Source organism: Gymnoscopelus microlampas (assembly GCF_963454915.1).
Source record: "Gymnoscopelus microlampas genome assembly, chromosome: 7".
In the NCBI taxonomy this organism is placed as follows: Eukaryota; Metazoa; Chordata; class Actinopteri; order Myctophiformes; family Myctophidae; genus Gymnoscopelus; species Gymnoscopelus microlampas.
In genome coordinates, this window is record NC_139944.1 from 5,579,006 (window position 1) to 5,606,725 (window position 27,720).

The 27,720-nt window shown below is 40.8% G+C and overlaps 2 protein-coding genes and 1 long non-coding RNA gene across 3 annotated transcripts; 2 read left to right on the top strand and 1 right to left on the bottom strand.

Moving 5' to 3' along the window:
• Nucleotides 1-7,643: 7,643 nt before the first annotated feature.
• On the top strand, nucleotides 7,644-10,833 carry LOC311049576. Its single transcript, XR_014601203.1, has 5 exons — nucleotides 7,644-7,693; nucleotides 9,010-9,068; nucleotides 9,284-9,348; nucleotides 9,911-10,044; nucleotides 10,748-10,833. It is a non-coding gene; the product is annotated as an uncharacterized lncRNA (long non-coding RNA).
• Nucleotides 10,834-12,011: 1,178 nt separating this feature from the next.
• LOC311049574 (uncharacterized protein) lies at nucleotides 12,012-17,755 on the top strand. The gene is made up of 11 exons (XM_084063220.1): nucleotides 12,012-12,091; nucleotides 12,746-12,838; nucleotides 13,134-13,235; nucleotides 13,358-13,447; nucleotides 13,601-13,687; nucleotides 13,820-13,906; nucleotides 14,048-14,134; nucleotides 14,976-15,050; nucleotides 15,795-15,860; nucleotides 17,021-17,062; nucleotides 17,399-17,755. Exons 2-11 carry the CDS (start codon nucleotides 12,796-12,798, stop codon nucleotides 17,563-17,565), a joined length of 846 nt encoding a protein of 281 aa, XP_083919346.1. The 5' UTR covers nucleotides 12,012-12,091; nucleotides 12,746-12,795; the 3' UTR covers nucleotides 17,566-17,755.
• A 4,356-nt stretch (nucleotides 17,756-22,111) lies between these two features.
• Nucleotides 22,112-27,718, bottom strand: LOC311048385 (uncharacterized protein; the record flags this gene model as incomplete). The annotated part of the gene is made up of 12 exons (XM_084061643.1): nucleotides 22,112-22,671; nucleotides 22,761-22,942; nucleotides 23,589-23,645; nucleotides 23,884-24,001; nucleotides 25,092-25,178; nucleotides 25,831-26,011; nucleotides 26,112-26,192; nucleotides 26,356-26,464; nucleotides 26,547-26,683; nucleotides 26,830-26,991; nucleotides 27,393-27,524; nucleotides 27,635-27,718. The coding sequence occupies 12 exons, from the start codon at nucleotides 27,716-27,718 to the stop codon at nucleotides 22,112-22,114; spliced, it is 1,890 nt and encodes a 629-aa protein (XP_083917769.1).
• Nucleotides 27,719-27,720: the final 2 nt, after the last annotated feature.

Genomic DNA, 27,720 nt, shown 5'->3' on the forward strand with positions numbered 1-27,720 from the left:
GGATACGACAGCAGTGACAACACACATATGTGTGTGGGGAGGAGTTAATTGGCACAACGACTAAAGTTAAGAAATAGTGAAAATTGCAGATGTACAAGCTCACAGTGAGCTTGCATATCGGCTATTTTCACTATTAAAAAGTGCTTAAATTGTTCATTTATAATGGCTTTTTTTGTTTGGGACCTGGGGAGGCAAAAAATAATAATCTTTTGGGTGTCGAGCTGAGAAGTTTGGAACCCCTAAATCAAGGGTTCCCAAACTTTTCAGGCCGCGACCACCAAAATAATCATATTTGAACTTTTTAGTTTGACTCGGTTCCGCTGCAGATAAATATTTTGAAAATAGCAGATCTGAGGCGTTGCGAGCTTGTAGATTGGCTATTTTCAAACGTCAAACAACAAATGTCAACGAGGTCGCGATGACCTCGTTGACATTTGTGAAACCACACCTGAAAACTCTCAGTGATTAGCAACCATCAGGGGATTAGTCATACTGGAGATAGAATATTCTGTGACTACTTGAAAAGGTAGCAGAAAATAGCAAAATCCTGGCACTGGGACCACACAGCCAGAAATAAGTCTGGCTCTGAATGAGTTAAAAGTCCTTAAATTGTCACTTCACTGTCATCTGGGGACCCCCCAAAAAAATCACGCAAGGACCCCGACCCACAGGCTGAGAGCCCCCGGCGTTGATTACCGAGGACAGACTGGAAAACAGTGTGGGAACGAGTGAACATGTGCATGCACGGCCATGCATACAAAAGGTGTTTAGCAGAGGAATATATGAATGTAGAACACAGCAAACAAACAAGGGCATTATTCCCAAAATACTGGATTGGATCATCCAGCTGATCTTCCTCTCCTTAAAAAGAACTGGAGGACAATTCTGCCGTGCAGAGACAAACAGGGGGGGGGAAAGAAAGGAAATTGAGTCGAACGACCTCTATCTCGTGAAGAGTGGCAAGGCTTGTACAAATTAATTGGTTGATTGGATTTCGGCTAATGTCTGAAATGTGATACTTGATTAGATCTCATGCTGGGAAACGGCACAGTTATACAGGGAGAGAGGGAGAGAGGGAGAGGAGAGGCGTTGGCCAACAGTGTTGTCTTACATTCTCCATCGCTTGCTCCCATTCACTGTGTCAGTCCCTGTTCCTCACAAAGTCCCTCCAACTCTCTCCTCTTAACTCCAAACAAACGCACCTCTTTTCTCAAGGGAACCCCGCTTGGCCTTCACACAAAGCCTTTGTTCATGCTGCTCTCATTTGGGAAAATTAGTCCTGACTGTATAAGTGTCGCATTTTTTTTTGCTAAGTCTCAGGTTTCAACCATTTTTTTGTGTGCCGCTAGCGTCACAAAACCAAAAGCGTTGAAACCAAAAGAATCTTAGAAATGCACCTTGGTGCCCTATTTTCCATATTATATGTACATTCCGCAACGGTTGCCTCATACCTGAAGAATATCCACTTTCAATATTCAAATCTCCAGTTCGGGCGCTCATTAGCTGAGATTAAAGCACGTTTCCCTTTTGCACTACAAAGGTTGGAATCATGAGGAGGTTAATCAATGCAGCATAGTAAAAATAACCAAGAAAAAGGCAGACAGAAACCGAGAGAGAGAGGGAGAGATACAGAGAGACAGAGACATTTCTTCTGGTGGTAGTGTAACATATTAAAGACCACAATATTAATACGTATTTGGCCGTGTACTGTATTCCCATGTGTGCCAGGGAACCCACTGGGACTTTGCTGCATGTCACCCTCTCTGTCTCCCACCTTTCCTGTCTTTCACTGTCACTATGAACAATAATGCTCTGTAGTGGTAGGTAGGTAGGTAGGTGTACTGTAGGGTGGTGAGGCCAAAATTGTTTTGCCCGGTTAGTGGCTGGAGCAATTGATCTGAATTTGCACACAGCCATTGATCATTACCATGTGCACCTAACAGCGAAGCCCATTTTTTGATTTCCCCAACTGTCTTTGCGTTCTTGAGTAAAAGAATGTCGCCATGGTTACGGGGCTGCCCAGCTGCATGGGATGGCCCCGCGAGCTATGGTACGAACTGCCTCCCGGGTTGCCAGATCATGTGCGCATATCCCCCCACGGATGCGTCGACCGGGTATGGACTAGTCAACAATAGAGCACAGATGCCACCAATGTCATGGTTTCACTGCATCAGCCAGGCTTTTTCTCCTTTGTAAATATAGTGTTTTGTATTTGTTGTCTTAGTGTTCTTTTTTTAAGCTATGATGATGAATTGAATACATAGGACCACAATGGTCTGACAGTACCACGTGCCGTTTACATATCAGACTAATGAAGTATTCAATCAAACAATACAAGCCAAAATGAACATTTCTTAAGTGGTGTTAAATGATATGACATGTAAATCGTCTGATACAAATCCTTTAACGTCAATCCTATTTTTCTTCCTCTTGTTCTCTATCCATGTCCTTGCGTGTCTCATTCAGTGTCTCTGTCTTTCATTACGTCCGCCTCCCTCTCCCTCCCTCCCCCTTAAGCTTGCTCTCCTCTCAGGAGTGTGCTGACGCTCGGCTAAATCGGGAGCCAAATATTTGTAATCTCTCTCCATAAAGACGCGGCAAATAGAATTATTGACTGACATCACCGTGGCTGTGAGCTGATTAGCAGAGATTTGCCTGTGCAGCGCATGGTGTCATGGCTGGACAGATTCCATGTTGGGCAGAAGAGGAGGATTTGATAATATGGCGTGTGCTTGTACAGCAACGCTGAGCCTGAAATGTGACATCATGTGCCGAGTGTTGTTTCAGATTACACAAAAGAATTAAGAAACAATAAATGGCTGATTTATTAAGACAGCGCTTCTCAAACTTTTTCCAAGTCAAGGACCCCCCAAATTGATATGCATTTGGCCGCGGACACCCCCCCCCCCATCTGAAAATAGTTTGTGCTAGGGACCCCCCAGATGAGAAGATTTGTGTTACAAAAATTTGAATTTATTCAAAATCTTGATATTTTTTTCAATTTTTTTTTTTTTTACCAAGGAGCCCACTTTTTTAAGAACCACTGATTTAAGAAAAATGTATAATTAACCACTTATCATCTACTTTGTCGTATGACGAATAGCAGTTATAGCCGACAAGCCTTCCGACACGATGTGAGCTTGTAGATATGCTATTTTCACTATTCTATTTTTTTTTTAATTGTATGAAATTATTTGATTTTATCCATTTTTGAAACATTTTCTGAAAATATCCATCTATAATAAATAGGGACGCCAGGTTGAAAATGGTTATTAGACCCTAACGTGCCATAACTACAGTATGTTAAAGCTCTACTTACAGTCAGTACAGTTCTACTGACAATAAATGGATGACCATCCAACTATATGGACTTTGACAGCGTTTGTATTTAATCTTCTGGGTGCCATCTGTTGTTTGTCCTACAGGTCAACACACTACCCTACTAGTATCCTCCATGTGTTTGTGTGCACGCATCTATTAACCACATTAACCTCGGCGTCCCTATTTTTGGACCTGTCATTATAGACACAAGTTCTCAACATTCAGCAAAAATAGCATGCAATGCCTTGTAAGTGCGACAACACACCATCATAGGACAAAGTATAAAATAATTACTCTGTTTGAGTGTCTGTCTCCATGAAAAGGTTATTATAGTTTAGTGGTTCTCAAACGTTTTTGTACCAAGGACCCCCAAATTGATATGAATTTTGCTGAGGACCCCCAACTGAAAACGTTGTGTGCCAGGGACCTCCAGAAGAGAAGATGTGTTTTTTTTTTATTGTTCAAAATGTGTCAATACTTTTACGATTTTTTAAAAATGTTCAAAAATAGCAGGTGTACAAGCCTGCAGCGCTGTAAGCTTGTATATCTGCTATGTTTGAATAGCTAACAAATAAAATATGGATAAAGTGGTTAAAATGATGTGATGCTATTTTAACTATTTTTGCTGGGGACCCCCTGGATCCCACCCAAGGACCCCTGGGGGTCCCCGGGTCCCACTTAAAGAACCACGTTATAGTTACCTAAAAGTAACAAAATAAAAAAATGGTTGAAACAAAAATTAAAAACAAGACTTACGAAAAAATCTGAACCGACTGAAACGCATTGTGTGTTTATAAAACTAACTAAAAGCATTCCATTCGTTTTCGTCTTTAAGCCTATATTTCGGGTGGATATGAAATATTTATTAGCAGTGCCAGTTTTAACTATCCAGTTTTTATTACACAATACCCTTTCGTGTACCTGACAAATAACTCATAATAATAAAAATAAATAAATACAACTAATCAAAACTAAACGTAACTAGCAAACCTGCTTTAAAAAAAGGAATTAAAACTAAACCGAATTTCTAAACAAAAATGCCAAATGAAAATAGGAAACTAATGAAAACTGTGAAATTATAATAACCTTGGTCCATGCCCAATAGCCTGTTTACTTGCGTGTGCACGGCCATACCTTGTCAGTCAGCCAGCCAGCCAGCCTGGGCCAGACTTGAAGGGCAAGGCATCATTAGCAAGGCCCTGTGAAGGTCTTGTTTTTGGGTTAATAGGGTCACAGGGTCCACATGTGGGACTTATTTGAGGGGAGAAGGTTAGCCTGGGCAAAGAGGAGAGGGGCTTGGAGGTCCGGGGAGGGTCCCGTCCACTCAGTGAGTGGGCATCCGTCATGATTAGGTTTCAGAGCACGCTCGTTCACTGAGGCGTGGCCGCTATCAATGGCAATGCAATTCAGGAGGCTGATTAAAATTCAGGCCACTCATTTGAGAGGGTCAGTAAGGAGCAATAATGAACCGTCTGGCATTGAGTCGTGACTTTGTTGTGTCTTCCTCAGTCAATGTAAATGTCGCCAGAATCTGGCTTTAATTCAATTTTCAATTTGAAAGAGGCAATCAATCCATAACTTTTTTGTTGTGTGATAAAAAATAAAAACGTTATTCTAATCCACTGGTTCTCAACCGCTTGATAAAAAGTATTGCACGAAGCTCAAAGCGGAATACCTCCCCTGCCTAAATGGCCAAAGATCAAAGACCTCGGTTCAAATCCCGGGTATAGGACATGAATCTTACGGATTACCGCTTTTAAAGAGAGAAACTACTCCACACAACACGTTATCTGAGCACGACTCAAATTCTTTCGCATGTGCTATTTTTAGCATTATCTTGATTCAGAAACCGTTTTTTTTCTCCCCCAGCTATGCGGCGGCTAATCGCGTATAGAACCCGGCACCGCTGCGCGTGGGCGGGCGGGCTAATGCCATCATTACGTTCTAAAGTTAGCAACCTGCCTATCACACCCCTTGATCAGTGAGCTTTATTCTGAGCAATCATCCTGCCAGGCCCAGTCAATGGACAATCAGAGGCAGTCATCTTAAAAACCCTTCACCATGTCCAATCAAAGCCCCCTGGTTTACAGCCCATCAGATCTCACAGATTGAAGTCAACGCAATTAAATGAAACATGTACATTTTTCATGCCGTACGTGGACACGTACTTTTCTGCTGCTCAGCAGCATGTTAACTTCAACAATTCTTGGTGGCATCTCTGAAGGTTAGGGTTAATTTGTTTTAAACATTCTTTCATGTTATACTAAGTAGGTCAATGGAGGTGGGAATGGGCTGAAACGTTGTCCAAATATGGAGATGCCAATCTTCATCACAGACTTGGGGACCACTTAAACTACATAAGTGAACATCCTGCCCAAAAACGCACACATACATACATACATACTGTACATACATACACAAACAGCAATTAACACTAGCCGTAATTTATCAAATGCATAGGCAGGCCGTTTTGCTGTGAATAAGCAAGCACCCCAACCAGTTTTCACAGAGATAGTGGGTGAATGAAAAAGACACAGCTGAATAGCTCTTGATGGGTGGCCTGGGCTGCACCATCAACCATAGGGACTCCTGTCTCCACACACATAACAGTAGCACTTTAGCGCTACAGTTCCTCTTAAACCTTCTCACTGCCAGACTTATTTCTGGCTGCGCGCACCCACTGTCAGCGATTTTTTGATTTTCTTACCTTTTTCAAGTAGTCACAGAATATTTATCTCCAGTATGATTGATCCCCTGATGGTTGCTAATCACACAGGGTTTCACTGTGTGGTTTCACAAATGTCAACGAGGTCATCGTGACCTTGTTGACATTAATTGTCTGCCTTTGAAAATAACATGTCTGGGCCAAAAATACATAGTAAAAAAAAGTACACAGGAGCCGAGATACAGCCTTTTTAAGTAATAAGTTAAACAAGAAGTGAATGGAGCAGCAAATCTTCATCTATCTTGGGTTCTGAACGTTTTTTTTGTTTTTTTTTAACCAAAACTCGTCCAAAGTTGTTCTTGGCAGCCAGGGCATTATGACGATGTCTCGTCCTAAGTCGTTCTTGGCAGTAAGAGAGTTAAGTCAATTTTTTATTTTTTTTTGGACAAAATAGCAAATTTTACAGTACATCGAGGTGCCCACTCGTCCTTAGTGCCCACTCTTCTCGTATCCGTCGAAAATAGCCCATCTACAAGCTCGGACCTGCTATTTTCAGTACAAATCAGTACTACACGGTATACATCAGCCTTTAGCTCATCCCTAGAGGTTGCATTGTTCAAATCCCACTGCAGTAGGAACATCCAAGGCCAGCCCTGCTCGACACACACAGGTCTGCTAAGTGATTTGTGTGGAGTATAATTTACTCCCCATATGGTGCACGGTGGTGGGGCATACACAGACACATATACATGCGTGCACATACAGTACACACTGCAGCCAGGTCCGTTAAAACCCCCTGACTTTTATTTTATGTCTTCCTCCCGTGCAGCTAATATGAACCAAGAAATAACCATATGCATTTTGTTCTATTGTGGCCTGATTATTAACGATACGTTTCAGAGGTGACTGTCTACATCAACTAAACGCTAATCTGGCCGTATTGGATTTAATGAGCCGCAGGACATTAATATGCCGTTTCTTTCGAGGGTTCTTCTTTTGGCTGGAGCATAACAGTGGCATACGGGCACTCACAGAGAATACAAGAAACGCTCGCCCCAAAACACGTTCGCCCCGGGTCAAATCCGGCGACCTCGGAACGGTCGCCACCAGGTGTTCCTAAATGTAACCTCAGTAAAACCACCCGATACACACGTTCTCAGTCCATAGAATGGGCCTGTTATCAGGGTTGTCAGTCCATAAGTATGGCCCAGTAGGCCCCTACTGGCCTCCCAGGAGACTCTGGTAGGCCGTTATCAACCACTCTTATGGGTGATGCAATGTTAAGGTATGTGTTGTCACGTGACCTGCCCAAAGATGGCGGACATCAATGCTTTAATTATATTATACTTTTAAGAACGTTTCAGCACTTAAACGTCTTGGCACTTACATGCATATTGTTAACATTTCCAGCAAGGACATGGGCATTTATTTTATTTGTAGTACACAAAGTTTATTTCGCTACAATCTACGGACTTCTCTCAGCTTGTTTCTGTTGCGATGTTACTATGGCAACCTCAGTAACAATCTCCGCCTACTACAGCCGTTTCCGTTTCCGTATCCGTTCTAGACCGGATATCTGTTTCCGTTCTCGCGTTGCCAGAAAACAATTTCACTATGATAACAGTCTGGCCACGCGAGACTATCCCAGACGGGATATCTGCTTCGAATTGGAGGGAATCAATAGCACCCAGCTGTTAACTCCTCAAAGTAAGTCCCGTTTTAATAAGTTCTATGCATGTATTTTTAAGAAATAAATCGTTAAATATACACCCCGGTCCGAACATGATAGAACATGTTACTATGTAGCACGTTTATACTATTGTAGATTAGTATTATCGAGTCTTACTTTTACTGTCGTATCCACGAGAGTCTTAGCGACCCCCCCCCCCTTTTGTCCTGGAATTTCACCAGTAAAGCCCGTATTTCTCCAAACGTGTACAAATACAAAATATAAGGTGCTTACCCGCTTGCCACAAATGTTAACTAGGTGTCTGGGGTATTTGTGTAATGTATTAGTCTATATTTCTCCAATAAAGAAGTGTTTTAATCCCGTCTGTCGGAAGATCCCAATGGGTGGTAGTGACGGGGCGCATCTGGTGAAAGCCGGAATTACACTCAATGTAAAGAGGAATTAAACGAAGGGGGGTGTGTAATGGCGTTCGGTCACAGATGGGATTAAAACACTTATTTATTGAAAAATATGGATTAATACATTGCATAAATCCTCCGGACACCTAGTTAACATTTGGGGCAAGCGGATAAGCACCTTATATTTTGCATTTTGTACATGTTTTACTGGTGACATTCATCAAACTCGATAAAATACATAATAGATACCAGCAGAATAGGAATGCCTAGTGCATTGTTTCAAATGGAACGTTATCACAGGGTACAATATGGACATTCATAATTTCTTATAATGATGCATTCTCTGTAGCATATGTTACATTAGCTTATTAGTCTTTAAGACGTTTTCAATTTGTTAAATGTGTTTTATAAGAATGCATTGGAATTCGGCTATTTTCAACATGAATATACAACTTATTTGTATATTCATGTATATATGAATTAAAAGAGAATCAAATAATATAGGGCATTGGTTCTCAAACTGGGGTCCAGGGACCCCCAGGGGTACTTGAGGGGGTTCCAGGGGGTCCCCAGCTAAATGATGGATAGGAACCAAATGGACCCTTATGGGTCTGTAACTCTGAGAGTGTACAAAATTTGTACACATTGATTTTACAATATGAATTGGGGTCCCAGAGATAGAAATGCCATTAAATGGGGGTCCGTAGCCCTAATGCATGTCAAACTGGGGGTCCTTAAAATGTATCTTTTCAAATGGGGGTCCGCGGGCTAATAAGTGTCCATTTGGGGGTCCTTGACATAACATTTTTTGAGAACCACTGATATAGGCGACTCATAAAGACCACTCATGTCCACTCAAGACCACTTGGTCCCATTACAATGAACCCCTAGCAACACATTAACCACTATCTTTATCAATTTCTTTTATCATTCAGGTTGAAGATGATGGCAGAGAGAGATGCACACACACACACAGATGAAGAGCCACATAGAAGTAAGCCATGCTAAAAAATAACAAACAACCCAAGTCTAGGTGCAACTAGATGGAGGTGCATGCTGCGTGCACTGGGGCTGCACAATACTGGAGAAAATGTCATTACCTCCTTTTTTAATGCCAAATATCTCTAGCAATACACAAATGGGTGTGTAGCAACAGTGAAAACTAAAGCGTTACCAGTAATATGTATTTTTTTTTTAACTTGCGTTTAGTTTCATGCTGACCAATTCAGTCTTGTTGGTGTGCCTAGACTGAACTTGTCTGGCGGAATCCCTGGGTAAAGTATACATTTGCAAATCTAAAAATGACTCGGTACTAGTATGAAGAGCTATAAGAGAAATGTGAGTTCACCTCGCTAATGAAAGACAGTGATCAGAGGTTGACATTAAGGTCTCAGTGGCCCTTGCCGGTCGCGTAAGTACAGGTCAAGTTCACCTTGCCCAAAGGTCATGCCCACTTGCCCGAAAATTAAATCAAATTAATGTTAAATCCAATCGATAACTGTCGAGTGGCGACAGTCATTTTAAAAATCTGAATGAGCGCAACTGCTACTTGCAAAAAGGTAACATTATTTGTTTCATGAATAACCAATAATATTTAATGAAGACGGTTGCTTTGCCATTCAAACATATGTTTTATTTACTCGCCATGGGCAGTCGGGCAACCATTAATGTCAACCCCTGGTGATTATTGTGTAGTTTTACCTTATGTGTTGGTATTACCAAATACAGGACTGGGCTTGATACCACATTTCATTGGTCTCATTTCATTATAAGCATGACATACGTATGGAGCTATGCACATTTGTTACTAACTTCCCTTTTTCCTTTTTGATCAAGGCAAACGAACAGTGATATGTGCTGCAGCCAAAGAGGCCCTCAAGGCCTTTTATGGAAAGGGAATGAACCAAGTTGGCTCACCCCTCATCAAAGAGGCTGCAACCAAATTAGGATTAAGCATCAATGTCGTAGAGGTTTGTTTTCTGGCTATTCTTAAGTTAACAAATGGCAAATGCTGCAGCATTGCTTATAAGAATATTGTAGCTGAAACTCTCATAGGGGAATAGATGTTATCAGGCATGCACAGTTGTTGCCTCTTGGCATTATTAGTCGTTTTGAATCAGATATGTAGCAGAGACTAAAATGTTGAGGTTCTCTCTGGGAGTAACATGGATGGATACGATCAGGAAAGAGTACATCAGAGGAACAGCACATGTGAGATGTTTTAGAGATAAAGCCAGAGAGGCCAGACTGAGATGGTTTTGACATGTACTGTAGGAGGGATAGTGAGTATATCGGTAGAAGGATGCTGAGGTTGGAACTGCCAGGCAGGAGGCCTAGAGGAAGACCAAAGAGGAGATTTATGTACATGAAGTTAGGTGGTGTGAAAGAAGAGGAGGCAGAGGACAGCCGAAAGGAAGAAGGATAGCCTAGGTCATTGTGCGTGACTCCTGCAGATCCGTTGCCCCAGGTCCGTCCAGCCACCCGTTATCTCCCCAGGTCCCTGGACCACCGATAGCTACTACTTCCATCCTGCTGGACATTGAATACGCAGTGTCCACTAGCCAGAGAGGACAGACCTCTAGTGTCTCCATCTGTCTTATCTGCTCACATATCCTTGTCATCTTTTTCATCTTCCCTTTGTTGACATAGTTACTTTAATTTGGTCTCTTTCAGCATTGGATTGGAAATTATAGAAGGACTCTCCAACACAACCCCACCAATCCACCAAAAGAAAAGCTACTGCAAAGGGATTGGTCTGGATACACTCTCTTCTGCCAGAGTGTTTTGAAAAGGGACAAGGGTAAGTGATATTGTGAATTGAAAGCATTTAGGCTCTATGGTTGCTTGCATCTTTCAACCCAAATGCACCTGCACCTCAGCTTGTATTAGTGACTATAGATCTATAGGTCTACAAACTCACAACATGACAGGTTGCAAAGCGTTGTGACTTGTAGATGAACTATTTGGGAAAGATATTTGGTGTAGAGGGGAAAAGGGAGTAGGGTCCAAGTTGATAAAGACATAAAATATATTTGCAAGTGGAGAAGAGTTGCTGTCATTAGAGCCTATATCTTGTTTCAGTAGCCTGAAGCAGCTTGATGTACAAGTACACCCCATAGACATGACACTAGTATGTCACAGGGACTTGGCCCCAATCCAACCCTTGATGCTGATGCTGAGTGCCAAGCAGGGAGGCATTGGGTTTATAGTCTTTGGTATGACCTGGGAGGGGATTGAGCCCCTGACGTCTCAATCTCAGAGCAGACACTCTAACCACAAGGTCAGTGAGCTGGTGAAGTGTCACTACAATGTTATTAAATGCCCTCAATGTTTTCCAGGTGAAATGAAAGACATGGGTGCCTGGTCCCGCTTGACAGTGGAAGAGAGGAAGAGGTATGATGACGAGGCAGCGGCTCTAAAGGCCGCAAGAAGCGCGGAAGGCCTCAGCCATGAAATGAAGAACCAAAAAATCTTCAGGCATTTAAAACAAATCAAGAGAGAGGTTTGTCAGAGCTACTGTATTTCTTCAAAGTGCCCATGGGGTTGTATTAAGGCAAGTTTTGCTTTAGGGACTACATTTGAATGAAGTTTAAAAGTAAAACAAGCTGTGTGGCTGTTATTCAAAATTCAATCGTTGAGAATAAAAAAGGTGTAATGTTTTCATTGCACCTCATAGAGAGCTTGGTAAGTCTTATTTTAAAGTGATGAGTGTTTAGTTTTAACTGAACTTCTTCGGCACTTGATTTCTTTTCGATTTTTCCATGCAACATTCCTTCTGAGATTATATAATTATTAAAATCAAAATGTCACATTGCTTCAGTAATATATTTTGTTTTTGTTATGTTCCATTCTTTTCACAGATTACCATGTTGGAGACACTAGGCGTCGAAGTTGTAACACTGGCGTTTAACCGCTTCAGCCCGGATCCAAACATGAAAATCCAATATTATGCCAGCACAAAAGCGGCACCATTTTTAAATGATGCCTCTCTTACCAAATTTGGCCTTCTTTTTGCTGGTAATATCTTGAAAAGAATGTATCACTGTATTTACATGTAATTTCGCTGAGCATCAGTTATACATATTGGCTGAATTGGGGACATGTGCTTGTCCATAGCTGTTATACAATCAATCTTTCAAGGCGTACTGCAAGTAGTGTACTGACATTTTTCATGTCTTTACAGTAACACTGTTAATTTCAGCTTTTAATTTCAGCTTTTCATTGGGTTACTGTGCAATGCTTAAATGTTGGGTGTCTTTAGAGTTGTCAACTAGACCAAATTGCTTTTAAAGTGATTTTAACACTTTTAGATGCACAGAAATTTAAAGGGATTTTAACCAGCTGTAAAGCATCATGTATACCGCAGTGACAGCCTTTATATCCAAACTTCTAATGATTTGGAAATACTTTTTAATATTTTTCAGTTTATTTTCTTTAAATGTTTTGTGAATGTCACTGGCAAGGAACTACAACAATTGCAGCCGGTATAAATTGGAGTGCTGTCATAATCCTAGTGTTGCTGTAGTTGCACATCAGCAACAGCTGATGTGCAACTTCATACATGCATGATAATATAAGGATTATGTAAGCTCATTTGTTCATTGGAAATCTAGTTTGTTTTCAAATATTTTTTTGAATTAATTAATGTTCTGTCAATAATTATATGTTTAGACGATTCATCTTCAGCCACTGCAGTCAGTACAACAGCTGATGAAAAAAAAATGTTGATGAAGAAGGTACAAGATCTCTTCAACCAGAAATACAGTAAGCTCTTTTTGTGGCATGAGGTACAGTAGATGTAATTCAAATTACATGTCAATATGTACTGCATTACTGAACTGCAACACAGGCGCCAGTTACACCACCAAGTTCAGTTACACCACCAAGATACTGTTATATGATATCCTATATGATGGTCAAGGCTGCAATTCGCTTACTGTTCTCTCTCTCACCCTGTCTTTCTCCCTCCCTTTCTCTGTCCTTACTTATCTGTACTTTAAAGACGAGGCGGGTGGCAGTGGAAAACTTCCTTATAAGAAAATGAATCTGGATGTTACAGGTCTTCCCCAAACATGTCCGGCATTCCGAAAGCCGAACTTTTATGGGAAAGATCAGCTGAAGGCCATCCTGGAGAATGCACACCAGATTTCTTTTCAAATAAGTAGGTAGTTTCTATATGAATTGTGATGTAAACGCATGACATAATGTCTGTGGCTGTTGTATAGACAAATACAAAATGTGTAATGAATTAAATGTCTTAAATGTTGTTTTCTCTTTAACCAGGAACAGAGAATCCAGAAGGCCAGTCATCCCAATCTTTTCCGCAGGTGCGAGTAGCTCCAGAGGGCCCATTACCCCAATCCCTTCCACAAGGTATGGCACAAATGACATTATTAGTGACAACCGCTGACAATTATGGTGTGACTATATCAAATATTTCTGCTCCGGATCCACCCTGAATCTATTATACCATGATAATATGTAATTGAGTACCATTGTATTTGAGTTTTATTCTTTCAACAACAGTGGAGAAAAAAAGAAAAATGGGGGAAAAAAGTGGGAGCAAGAAACCAGACGTTCCTGCAGTGGACACAGCCCCATGTACACCACAAGGTGATAATAATAATAATAATAATGGTGTAACTATATCAAATATTTCTGCTCCGGATCCACCCTGAATCTATTATACCATGATAATATGTAATTGAGTACCATTGTATTTGAGTTTTATTCTTTCATCAACAGGGGAGAAAAAAAGAAAAGTGAGGGGGAAAAGTGGGAGCAAGAAACCAGCCGTTCCTGCAGTGGACACAGCCCCATGTACACCACAAGGTGATAATAATAATAATAATAATAATAATTATGGTGTAACTATATCAAATATTTCTGCTCCGGATCCACACTGAATCTATTATACCATGATAATATGTAATTGAGTACCATTGTATTTGAGTTTTATTCTTTCATCAACAGGGGAGAAAAAAAGAAAAGTGAGGGGGAAAAGTGGGAGCAAGAAACCAGACGTTCCTGCAGTGGACACAGCCCCATGTACACCACAAGGTAATAATAATAATAAACATAATTTGGATAGCACTTTTCTTGCAGTGTTACAAAGTGCTTGTACATTTAAAAACAATAATGGAATAGCAATAGTTAATTACATCAGAACAGAGAAACAAGACAATAATGTCCTTGCCTTGGAATGCCATAAATCAAGCTAGTGCCACAGATTAAATATAATCTGAAGCATTTGCTTGTTTTAGGGGGATTAAAATGCCTTTTTGTGCAAATGTTCTTTAAAAAAAAAAATGATTTAAAATCTTTTAGTGAGCTTGTTAACCTGAGGTCCTCTGGTAGGCTATTCCAGAGTCTTGGGGCCTTGATGACAAATGCCTGATCACCTTTGGTCACCAATCTAGATTTAGGAACAACCAGTAGACCCAAACTAGATGACCTCAGGGTACACACTGGCGCATAGGTTTTTATCAAATCAAATGGATAGCTAGGTGCCAGACCATGAAGAGGTTTAAAGGTTAGTCGTAACATTTTTAAAGGAGACTGGCAGCCGGTGAAGTGCAGCTAAAACAGGTGTTATATGCTCGAAAATCCGGGTACCAGTGATGAGCCTAGCTGCCACATTTTGAAACAATTGCAGGTGATATATCAAGCTTTGACTAAGACCACTTAGACCACAGTACAGGCCATTGCCATAATCCAAGCGAGAATACACTAGACTAGAGCATTAACAGTTTGAAGATTTTGATGATCTTATTGGCCACAACTGTGTTATACCAGTTGTCTTTTCTTTCAAGTAAATAATCTAGTCAATATGCAGAACATTGTCAAAAAAAGTTTGTTTTTTATTCATCCTTTGTTTTCTATGTTGTCTTTGTAAATGAAGACAGGATAGATGAGGACACAGATGACTGTAATGGGAAGACCGCTACAGAAATCCTTGAGGCCATGAGTGGATCTGGTAAGTGTCAAATAAGATTAACAAGCAAATAGTTACATTTGGATGTTTGGTGTAATAATACCTCTTCATTTTCCTTGGCATTAAAGGAGTAGTTCACCCAAAAAAGTACTTATTTTCTATCCTTTACAAGCCTTGGAATTCATGGAGAATTATTTTTTGTCTGATTCCATATCCAATTATTTGATGAACGGGTCATCGGTCAATAGGAGACTCTATTGACTCTATTGGCAAATGAAGTTTATTTGGCGTAAATCTTGTCTTGTAGTGCTGTAGGGAGCAGAGAGCCAGTGTGAATGGTCTGTCTGTGCAGCCCCCCACATACGCACAGGCATGTGTGTGTGCACACATAGAAACTTCCTCGGAAAATGTTTACCTACCAAGTAAATCTTCTTGAATTAGTTTTATAAAAAACAAGGCATTTTAATGGATATTTTCCCAAATATTTTGGCATTAATTACACAGCTATCTGTGTTAATTCTCAGACTACTTAGCCTTCTAGTGACTCAAATTCTACATTTAACTGTGGTGTCTTCTGTATGCTTACCATTCATTGTAGGTTTGCTATTCAATGCATGACGGTGTGTGGAACAGAGTTGACGTTTTCCTCTAGTCTAGTGATAACGCTGATAACTACTACACAACATTTCTGTATAGAAAAATGTCTAGTTAAATATAGTATTCATAGCAATCTTCTACAAAAATATTACAAACGTATCTGGCTTTTCTTTTTATTATTATGTTTAGGTGCAGGCTCCAGGTTCCGACAGCTCCCATGTGGTGATGTTGACATGACTGAGACCAGTAATGGAGGTACACTTTTACCATTTTGCACTATATTGCTATAACCTTTTACTTCAATGGGTCACCCATGCGATATGAGAGTGCTCTAGCCAACACCAACTCTGGACTCCTGAATCGCTGCCCTCCACCCCCTCCTGTTTAGCATCAGGGTCTTGAGCTCTACAGTGTTGTTAGATCCGCTGTCGCATGGCAGTGCATCTACTAAGGTTGGGCGATATGCCAAAATATTCCTTTAAATATATCCAAATATATTCGCGCTGGAAAAATAAATGAATGTGAGAACAGCTCCCCAGTCCGTTAAGCTCTATACTTACTGTAACTGTAACTAAAGGAACAAACTCGCATTTCAAATTGCATTGATTGACTGGTGATACATAACTGATACAAGTTTTAATATCCAGACTTGACAGCAATCAGCTACGAATTAAGTGCAAGATCTTATGAAACCATGGGACATGTGCTCTGCATCGTCAAGATTGCAATGCGCAGTGAGGAATTGTAGAAACTAGAGATGTAGGTTTCATTTTATTTGAAAATATGAACATGGCTTTGATCTCAAACTGATAAAGCTGATAAAGGGACAACTATGAAAGGCAAACGGCAAATTGATAACGATGTTGCGTGCGCTTCATATTGTGCTTCACACTTAATGAGGCTATGTCATTGGACTCATCCAATCGCCGATTGCCAATACTATATTCGGCATATCATCCAACCTTAGCATCTACGTAGGTGGTGCGCGTCTTGCCTATGACACCTAGTGCCATTCGTAGAATTTTTGTGTAGACTCCATCCAGGTCTCATACAGGTACATGTCTCAGCTCCATACAGCAGTACTGACTCCACTGTAGCGACTAACAGCAACTAACTCTTGAGGTCTTGAGGAGCGGCAGTGGCTCAGGGGTAGAGTGGCCGGTAGAGCGGCCAGATGGGAACCGCGAGGTTCCCAGTTTAATCCCAGGCTCCCCCAGAGTTAGTGTTGAAGTGTCTATATAAATGCACCATTTACCATTTGAGGATCACCAACAACACCTTTCTGGACAAACAGAGTCAGGGTGCTGATATTGTGCATGTTGACTCACTACACACCAGCAACAAGTTAATATATGTAAATCACAACAATCTTCTCAAAATATTACAACTTTTAACTTAAAGTTTATTTTTCTTAGGAGCAGTAGCCAGTTGTGCAGAGACCGAGAAGGATGTTGAAGGTACACTTATTTTTTTTATGTTGTTGGATGGAAACCTTATATCTCCAAAACCTTTACTTTTCTGAAATTTTGAAACAGAACCTGTATTTTAATGGCTCCAATGTAGTTTTTTTTGTTGTCACAAGCGCTTATGTTTTCCACATAACCACTTGACTCTGAAATGAAAATCAAAATAGTGAAAATGGTGACTGTAGCCAATATATTTTTTATTTGAGAGTTGAAACACTTGGAAGTATTTAATTGCTGTATCTTTAACACAATGACATTGAACTCATCACCTTTTATTGTTGAATTGATTTGACTTATGGGAACTAATTGTTCTTTTTCCATTCAAAGAGCCCACCGACCCGTGTTGCATTGTCTGTGGGTGCCATTACACGGATCTGAAGAAGAACAAGTTCCAGAAATGGCGGGTCTGGGACAAATGTATGGTGTGCAAGGGCTGGTTGCACATCCAATGTGGCTACAAGAATGGAAAGTGCTCACATTGTCATGATTTGTGATATGTGATTGTTTTTATATCCCGTAAACTGGGATGGATTTTGATTACTGTTGTAGCACTTTACAAGTGATTCTAATGTGATGTTATGGCACTATTGTTTTATATACTTTAAACTGGGATGGACTTGATTACTGGCACTTTTGTCCTGCTGGAGTTGCATTTGTTGAGATTAATGCTTTGCTGTGTGAAGGATATTGTATAACCATGCCTTATTATGTCATAAGCACTTTACAAGAGATCCTAATATCTTGTTTGACACTTTTCTTGCAGTTTTGGGGTATGTTTACCTTGTATTGTTGCACAATAAAGCTGTATTACTGAAGACATTAGCAATGTTATTGCTGTTTGAGGTTTCAATTATTTCTACTTGATGTTAGAATATTTCATCTGAGCCATAGGAAAGTACATTTGTACATTACTATATATTGAAGACTGAGTACGAGACCTGATGGGATTTTCTGCACCTGGATATCAACACTGAATGTAGTTTACAGTCTGAACATCAAATATATGAATCAATATATAGTATGTAAATCTATCAACAGTGAATACAGTATGTGCAGTCATTATCAATGAACAAAGTGTACAGTCTGAACGTATATGAATCAGTATACAGTATCTAAATATAAATGTACAGCCTATCAACAGTGAATAGTCTGAACAGTGAATAAATAAATCAATGTACAGTACCAATAAAATAGAAATGTACTGTCTATCAACAGTGAATAGAAGCATGATTATACATCTACTACCAATGACAACAGCTGGTCCTATGCTTGTGGAGGCCCTTACACTGCTAAAAACTCTTGAATCCAGGTTCATTCATCCTGGTGCATATCACTACTGCTAGCTACCTGCTAATGTTTATAATCGCTTGGAAGCGAAACCCTATATAGCCTTTGTAGACCAGGATCCCTCAGTCCAGTGCTCCTCGGACTACACACTTTATTTTTTCACATTCTCCTAACTTTTTATACATATATTTTAGAGCCACTGTCCCCCTCCCCAGGCTGATAGGGTTAGGGTGGTCCGGGGACCACCAGTGGTCCTTGAGGGGGTTCCAGGGGGTCCCCAGCCAGATTAATAGTTAGAAACCAAATTGACCCTTAAGTGTATGTAACTCTGAGAGTGTACAAATGGACCCTAACGGGTTCATTTGGTTCCATTTGTACACTCTCAGAGTTAAATGAACACTAATGATGATGATACAGTGTAGATTGGGACCCCCAAGAAATCAAAATGGTTGAGTCCCTGGCATATCTTTTCAAATGGGGGGTCCGTGGGCTAATCTGTGTCAATTTGGGGGTCCTTGACCCGAAAAAGGTTGAAAAACAATGTCCTAGATAACCAAGATCTAAGTTTATAGCCACGTAGCACCTCCACGCAGGCTCCGATCCAGAGCCAGTTTTGTGCAGACAGTCGTGCCCCTCCAGACAACCAAACAAGCAGCAAGGACCAACATCTGGGAAGATGAATGGGAAAGTAACAACACACAAGCTCTTGAATGGCTGGACAGAGGGATCATACCAACGGAAAGCCTCGCTAGTGGCCACGACCTCGGCTGGACAACCTGGAAGTCACTAAATAGACTGTGTGTGGAACAGGGGAGGTGCAAAGCACTGATGAAAGCCTGGAATTACACAGCAGAAGACACGTGCAGCTGTGGATCAGAGCAGACAATGTCCCACCTGCTGGAATGTGCCGACGCCCCCCGGTGCAGCCCAGAGGACCTGGCAGAACCTACTCCATCAGCTGTGGCCTGTGCCCGATACTGGCAGAACGACATCTAAGATTGCTATGGACTCGAAGAAGAAGTTTATAGTAGTGCCAAACATCGTTCTATGCAGGGATATTGAGTCTATGGGCCCCCTGGCCATGAGACTGCCTCAAGGCCCTCAACTACACAAACGCATGCATCAATCCCAGAATGTAGAAATACTCTGTTACAAGTTAAGGTTCTGCATTCAAAATGTAACTACAGTAAGGATTGGCATCAAACTAGATTTGCAGTAGGCTACCAAACATCATTTATCAGTTAATGCCTCGATACCTGGAGATGTCAAGGTCCAGAGGCACTTGCCTTGAATGCCTATGGGTTTGAAGTGTGCAATTCTGACATGAGAGCTGACCTCAAGACATGGCTGTTTGTAGCTACAGTATACAATCAGTACTGTATGGGGTCAAGAATGCTACGAGTGAGTGGCAGTGAGTGTCACAAGGGAGGATCACATCAGAAACGTGGACCTCTATGGGGCCTAACACGGATAACAGACTAGGTCAGAGAGAAGGATGAGGCTGGCAGGCCACAGTGTCAGGCATCTAGAACTGATGGCAAGCAAACTGACACTGTGGGAGCCAACATAAAGCACAGCAAGGGGAAGTGTGCGTAAAACCTGTTAGGAATTATGACCTTATCTGCTTGACCCAGTACACACACACATGTATGTGGTGAATCACTCATACGTAAGCATAATTGATACCTGTGATTCAATGACCATCAGCACTTAATCAGAGACTGACGTCTGTGCACAATGATACGAGATGCATGTTTTATTCCTACCCACTCTGTTCTTGCCTTTGTCTCATATCTTCTGGTCACGTCAGTGTCCAATACAGTATATATATTCTCTGTGTGTACTAAACTTCAGAACTCGCCGTGTGATACTAGCCTGGTGTCATCTCAACTGAAACATCACTCACCACCCTTAGTTAGATGGAGACTATTAAGGGACCACATGGTTGGTCAAACGAAATCACAACACTGCCTATGTAGACATACTGTGGCTTGACTGCGGAGCAAACAGCACTGCAGCACCTTGTAGCAACTCAAAATGTAATAACGGCTCATATTGTGAATTAATGACCATGATACCATCATGATACTGACATAATACTGACCAGTTACCATGCTACTAAACATGATACTGACATTAAGATTAACAGGCATGCAAACAGCCCCGAGGTGAAAAAGGTGACAACATATTGTTTTCTTTCAGGTCAGGTGTCACACAATTGCCCTATTTGGGTTGAAAAAGGTGACTGTAGCTGAAAAGCGACACTTTTGCATGTCTGGATTAAGAGAAGAAACACTTTTCTCAACAACATGAGCTGTTATTACATTATAAACTGTTATTACATTGTAATAACAGTTATTACATTGTAATAACAGTGGCTACCTATTGGTTCTTAATTTAACACATTACATTATGCAAAAATCTGGTATTACATTATGCGCTCATTTCATTACATTAAGTTTAACCATAAAAAGGTTGGGTCCAGCAGCTAAATAAGGAGAATAAATGTGACAAAGTGGTACACACATGTGTTTGTTTCCCAAATCCAGGGAAGGCTACATTGTTTTATTGGAGTGTTTATTATTAGGTCAACAGTCAGCCAAGCATCCAAGCATACAACAAGTAACTCATTTGCTTTGTTTCACGTTCTTAACGTCAAGATAAGCATGGAATTTACAACAGGAAAAAAAACAAAAAAAGAATTTACATTCTGCATTATAAATGTCGAAAATATATCATGGCCAAGAAATGTAGAAACATATGGCCAAGAAATGTAGAAACATTTGGCCTAACATGTTTGGCCTAAGAGGAGTATGTCTTATGATAGAATTACTGACCCATAGACCAATTATTTGTTTACTAGCATTGAGACTGGACGCACAGGTGATTGTTTCATGCAATCAATTCTCAACCTGTTGTTTCGGGGTACGCTGGTTTCAGTGCACCCCAACCCCCTCTTGTGTGTTGGCTAGTGAGGCGCGTCCTAGCGAGACCTGACAGAATGGGTTTCATTGCACGCATACTGGTTCTTATCAGTGTGACGTCGTCTGTTAAGGGGTCTATTAAGTACACTTGTACTCTATTGACAGAACACTCCCTTTAGGCTACTTTAAATGTCCTTTTGAGACAGCTTTGTGGGATTTTAGGGAAGGATAAGACATTTTATGGCACAGCGGGTTCAGGTAATCTCTAATAAGTAGGTATTTATTAACATATGTAGCTCCTTTTAGCAATCCTCTCAGATATTGACATGCACCCAACCACTTAAAAACATTCAAAAAAGCTGAACTGCAAGCTTGCAATACATTGTGAGCTTGTAAATCTGCAATGCTTTCATGTTTTAATGTTTTTAAATGTTCGCCACACCGATAATGACATGCCCAAAATAGGGAAGGCAGGTTGAAAGTAGTGAACTCACTGAAATCCAGTATGCTGGTCCAATAGAGAATTCTATCACACACACACCACAGAAGGCCATTGAAATTGTATAGTACCACTGCAACCAATTCAAACATAATCTGATGACATGGGTGTCTCAGCTATCAGTCTCTCTTACCAGTTACCCTTACCTGACAACATAAAATTTGATACAAAAAGTTTGAGGAAAAGGGACATTTTGTTTATGACTCCCACATTCATAGCAGGTTCACAATGTTCATATTCAATTGGCAGTGGTTGCCAACCCTTTCTGGATCAGGGCGCACTTGAAATAGTGTTCACAGCCCACCCATCTGAGCACAACACGGCAGCCTTTTACTGCACTGACTGCTCCTCCAGTTCCTCCTCCTCCTCATCATCCCCCTCATCAGTGTCGGAGTCTGTGCTAATGTCCGAGTCAGTGTTGTACACAACCTTATCCAAGACATCTAATGTTTGGATAAGATTCACATACTCCGCGAGACAGCTGGAGAATTCCCTTCTCTTGCAAAGCAAAGCAGCATTAGCACCTTTGTCCTGTCTAGATGACATTAACTGCAGATTGTCTGGTAGGATGCATTTGTCCAGCTCTTGAATTTGCTTCTCGTAGAAAAGCTTTCCTGACCGGCAGTCCTCTACCAGGTACGACTTCTCTTCTGATGCCCTTTTTGCAGTGTTCAACAAAACAAATAGTCTCTGTTTAAGGGACATTTCCACATCATTGGTGGAGTTGACCATTGTTGACCAGATGGGGTTGTCAACTTCCAGCACTTCATGGTACTCCAGGGGCTTGTCAGCTGCTGTTGTGGAGGTGTTGAAGTCTTTCACCGATCGTTTGATCTTCTGACCAATCATGGTTATCTTTTTTGACAGCCTGATGGCAATCTTCTGTCCATCTGCAATACAAAGGATTCATACATTTACATACATTTATGATTTAATTTCTAAAGTTTTTAAACAACGAACAATTGCTATATTTACTTACCGGCATATTTCCTCACAAGGCCGCATAAGAACCTGCGCTCCAAGACCAGTCTGTAGATGGCCTGCAGTGTGTGGTGTCGCTTTTTGTCTTCTATCACAGTTTGGTAGTGTACACATCGTTCAGACGTCCATCTTTCACGAAGACATTGTTTCCTCTCAATAGTCTGTAGCTTCTTCTCCAACCTGAAAGTGGTATGTAAACACAGTGACATGCTCATCAGTGCCCAGGCTGTAATCCCCCAGGTAGTAGAAAAAGAACAGTCCACATTTAAAGTTAAGAGGACGAACAAGCTAGGTGTACTTTCAAATATACCCATGGTACCTGGGGGTACATGGGGTAACTAACTGTTAGAGTCGATCCGACTCTAACACAGGTCTGTTAGAGTGGGATCCAGACCCAGAGTCCAGGAGATCCTAGGTTGTTCACCTCTCCCGGAAAAAAAGCCTCCATAAGAACAGAGGGACTTTCCCATACACAAGCAGGTGTATGGGAAAATGAAGGCATGTCCCTCAGACAAGATTAGTGAAACGGTCTCTTAATGGCCTGGAGGTCTGAGGGGGCTCCTATGGGGAGACACGGAGGCCGCAGGTACCCCATGTACACTGCTTGGGAAGCTCAAAAAAACAGCAACAGCAGAATAAGCTGTTTGGCATTGGCAGGGATTTTTGGGTTGCATTTTTTATGGCCACAACACACATAAATAAACAGGCTTTCCCATGGTGTAAAATGTATTACCAAGAAGCATTGTTACAATCGAGAAATAAGCACATATTTGCAAACTTGTTGTGCTACAGCTGTTTTGGGATGCTTGTTTGTATGTATACTTACTTTTCCAAACGTGTAGTGAGGTCAGGATTAGAGCTGGTCACGCTGTTCAAGCCTTCTCTGGAAAAATAAGAATGCAAAAAATGTCTCAACAACCTGTTCAGCTTTACATCAGCTGATTCAATTCCATGGTACTGAACTACAGAGATATGCTTGCAATATTGTCGCAGCTATGACCACAACAGAACAGTTAGAGCCATCCTGAAGGAAGGACTTGTTCAATATGCAACATGACATTTATATCACAATGAGAAACAGAAACATGTTTTGCAGCACATACACACACACACACACTCACAGTTCCTGGTGCTCCACTAATTTTTGGACGTAATCCTCCTCCCAGGTCCAATCAATAGACTTCTTGGCCTCTGTTTTGTACTGCTCTGCCCACTGCTGTACGTCTAGCTCTGTGAGGCCTTGCAACAAAAATATGAAATATTAAAATACAATATATATTTAAAAGGGGTTAAATAGCCCTATATTCTGATAGCACTCATTGATAGAGTGTGTTCAGTAACAGGAGTGTCCATGTCAGCTCTTTATTAAACAGAAAATGCATTTTCAGGTCGGGATACCAATTTTATCCAATCAGGAGAGAGAGCGAACACAGGACACAGGTTAAACAAGTGAAATTGGAAGTGATAAAGTAATGAGCAGACAAAATTGGAACTGGAACACTATCAAATTGAAGCTGATAAATGGGTACTCTCCTGATTGGCTGAAATTGGCAACCCACCTGAACATGTATTTTCTGTTTATTAAATAGCTGGCGAGACGGGAAGACCCCTGTTACAGAACAAACACTATAGCAGGGTTTCTCAAAGTGGGTGGTCTGACACAAGTCCAGGGGTGCTGCAGAATACTTATTTGGAATTTATCAGTATCACTTCAGTTTAACACTTAGCCCCTCTATACTTGCACTGTACTTGGTGCGTTCTATTTCGAACACCACAATATCTTGTGATCTACAACAGCACGCTTGTAGATCTACTATTTTTGGCGAATGTTCCCCCCAGAATAGCAATGCTGGGATTCAAGTGGTTAAAATTCAAGTATGAAGTCATTTTCAATCTGTCTCAAGTTTTCCTCATGCCATACTGTATCTTAGGGGAAATAATGTACATATTTATGACGTTTTGTGAAAACGTTTTATACAGGGGTGCCCTGAGCCCCCCAAAAAAGGCACAGGTAGGTAGAGGTAGAAAAAGTTTCACCAGGAGGACATAATGCATGTGGAAGTACACGCTATTGTTCTCAGTTACACATCCCACTGAGGAGGCACCCTGACCAACCTGTAGGAATCACTAGTGCAGCAACAGAGAACACCCTCCCTGCCTGCTTTCCTCCCACAAGGTTGGCCAAATGTGTTTATTGGAGCGGCCAGGTAGTAGATTCAACCCCTAGTCTTCATGGTGGGGGACTTGTTTTAGTTCTTAAATGACAAAGGAGCAGTCCCAAATCCCATACCCTTAGCAATCCAAATTTTGGAAGAAAACAACATTGTACCTGTCTGTTTCATGATTTCAGCCATTTCTCGGTTTGCTTCCTCTTCAACTGAATTGACTTTTTCAGCTTTCAGACACAGGGCTTTTGCTTTAAAATGAGAAAAAGGAGGACATATTATTACCTATTTATTTTCACAACAACTCAACACACTAAGGGGCGGAAGCAAATATTATAATGAACATTATGCATGACAAGTTCATGCTAAAGAAAATACAGTGGCCCTGTGGATAGGGGGTTAGGACACCAACCACTGAAAAAGGTGTTTGATACATTGATAAAACATCTTAGAACAATATAGAATCATAAATAACACATTCTTCAAAGAGTTTTGTTAATAGTCTAAAATAATTCACCTTTAGGTTTTCAAACACAGGTTTCTGTTATATAGATGTAACAAACTCATTAGCCAAACACTGCACAATTGTCACAGGTGTAATACATGTGCAACAGTTACAATCTGGTAAGGCGTTGGCTGATCCAGGTTTCTGATTATTCTCATGTTGAGTACAGAAATTAGGCTGAATTAGGCTGTTGTAGCCAATCTTTTAATTCAATGCAATTTAATTCAGACTGGTTAAACATGTTACTGCATCTGACCTATGGCACATTTGCTGAGAAATGCCACAGAATCCTTTTGAACATGATGCCAACATTTTTAATTTACAAACATTTTAGTAAATTATGAGCATACTGCATCTAAGACCAGAGAGAGTGAAACACAATCACAACCCTTCATCACCTTGGCTTTTTCTTATCTTTGCACTGTAGTGCAGCAGGGCATCAGTCAGCAGGTCAATTCTGTGTGATGGGGTCATTTCTTTTGTGACTTTTCCAAAGCGGCGAAGGAATGACCACAGTCGTTCCAACTGCTCCCCGTCACTAAGGCCTGCACCCTCAGCATTCCTACAACCCTGAGAAATCTAGAAAACATTGAACCAAAGCCAGAAGTAAATATCCAAGTTAGTTTACCGTCTGTGACAAATTGACAATAGACTTTGAAAACAAAATGAACAAAATAACCTGACAAACAACACCGTGCCCATAGGCGTGGAATGCAGGAACAGCATACGTTGTTTTCGTCAGGAGATCTGGGTAATACTTCTGAAAGAAGAAAAAAGAGAAATGAGAATACTGCATTACTGAAGCCATACACTAAATGTATGGTAGAGGTTTTGAGTCCACATACATTTGTACTAACTGTGTTTCTGTTATCATGTTTAGCTATTACAAAGCAAGGATCAGGCCAAAATGCAGAACAGATTACCTCCAAATGAGGCTTTAACTTGCATGCTATGTCATACATGAACACAAGTTTTTTGTTTTTCCCCACGTCTTCTTGGAGTTCTCTGATGAGGTACACAGCATTCGAAAGGCTAGAGAAAAGATCAAAATGTGAGCTGAATCTGGATATTTTAACGCACTGTGAATTGGATGTGCCAAGGAGATTTGCTGTACCTCTCGCCTCTCTTAAGGCTAAGAAAGCGCCGTGGATGCTCATGTTTACACGCTATGCCAAAAACCCCCGTTTCATCCAATTTGGCATTTTTTACTTTTGACCTGAGGGCACTACCTGCTTGAAAGCTGGCACAACCCTGTAAAAGTTGGAAAGTACAATTACTCTCTCACAATATAGCACGTACAGACATGAATTTAGAATAAATCCACTGTAATAACAATTCTTGGATTTTTAAATAACAGTAAAGAGGCAGCAAATGATGAAATATAGTCAAACTCTTACCTCCTCGGGTGTATGTTGCTGCTTCTGTACAAAGGCGTCAACATCATCCTGGGGAGAAAAGAAGTGGTTGAAGTGCTTGGGTCCTTCAAAGCTTCTCCCCGATGACTTCTTCCGTGGTAGACCAAACAGTCCATCTGCAGCCAGAACCAGAACTCCATCTTCCTACAATAAATAAGGATTAAATTGTATAACAATAGATATGTGTTAGTGATCACTTTCAAATTAAATATTACTTGGGATGTTGTGATAAAACTATAATTGTATAACTTGATCCTGATTTGAGTTATTTGATTTAAAAAACACAAAATTCAGTATTCCAAGTAATCCTTTTTTTTGGGTTAATGGTCAATGCTGTTTCATGAAACAATCCAGCCCCATTTATCTGTATTTTGTATAGTTGCATTGTTATTTTGTTTCATGTGTTATGTTCACAGAGAGAATTAAAGCTTAGTTCAAGGGTTCTGTAGCCCATTAATAAACATCCTTAATTTAACACAGCATAAAATAAACATCCTTAATTTAACACAGCATAAAATAAACATCCTTAATTTAACACAGCATACTTGTGGACAAACAGGACACTGTGTCCCATCAGTTACATCAGGCCCAAGATGGCGCAGTGTAGTCAACTGGTATCTCAGATGCCTGTATTCTTCATATGCCTCTTTTACCAGAAGGCGGTAGAGGTCTTGGCACTGTAATGGAAACAGTCATATTCTCAACAGGGCTGTCACTACTAAAATGCATAACAAGCTGGTGATGGTAAAAGAGGAATCATATGGATAACAGCTACTATTCAGCAAACCTTGGAAGACACTGATGAATACTGAATGGCTGCACAGATGGCCTTCAGTGATGCACCACACTCAAGTTGCAATCTGCAGATCATGT

Excerpts from the sequence above, each read along its gene's own strand:
- LOC311049574 (XM_084063220.1), top strand. The coding sequence starts at position 12,796 with ATGTTGATGAAGAAGGTACAAGATCTCTTCAACCAGAAATACA. Across the intron at positions 13,907-14,047 it reads AGCCCCATGTACACCACAAG|GGGAGAAAAAAAGAAAAGTG; the intron begins GTGATAATAATA and ends TTTCATCAACAG. Across the intron at positions 15,051-15,794 it reads TGAGGCCATGAGTGGATCTG|GTGCAGGCTCCAGGTTCCGA; the intron begins GTAAGTGTCAAA and ends TATTATGTTTAG.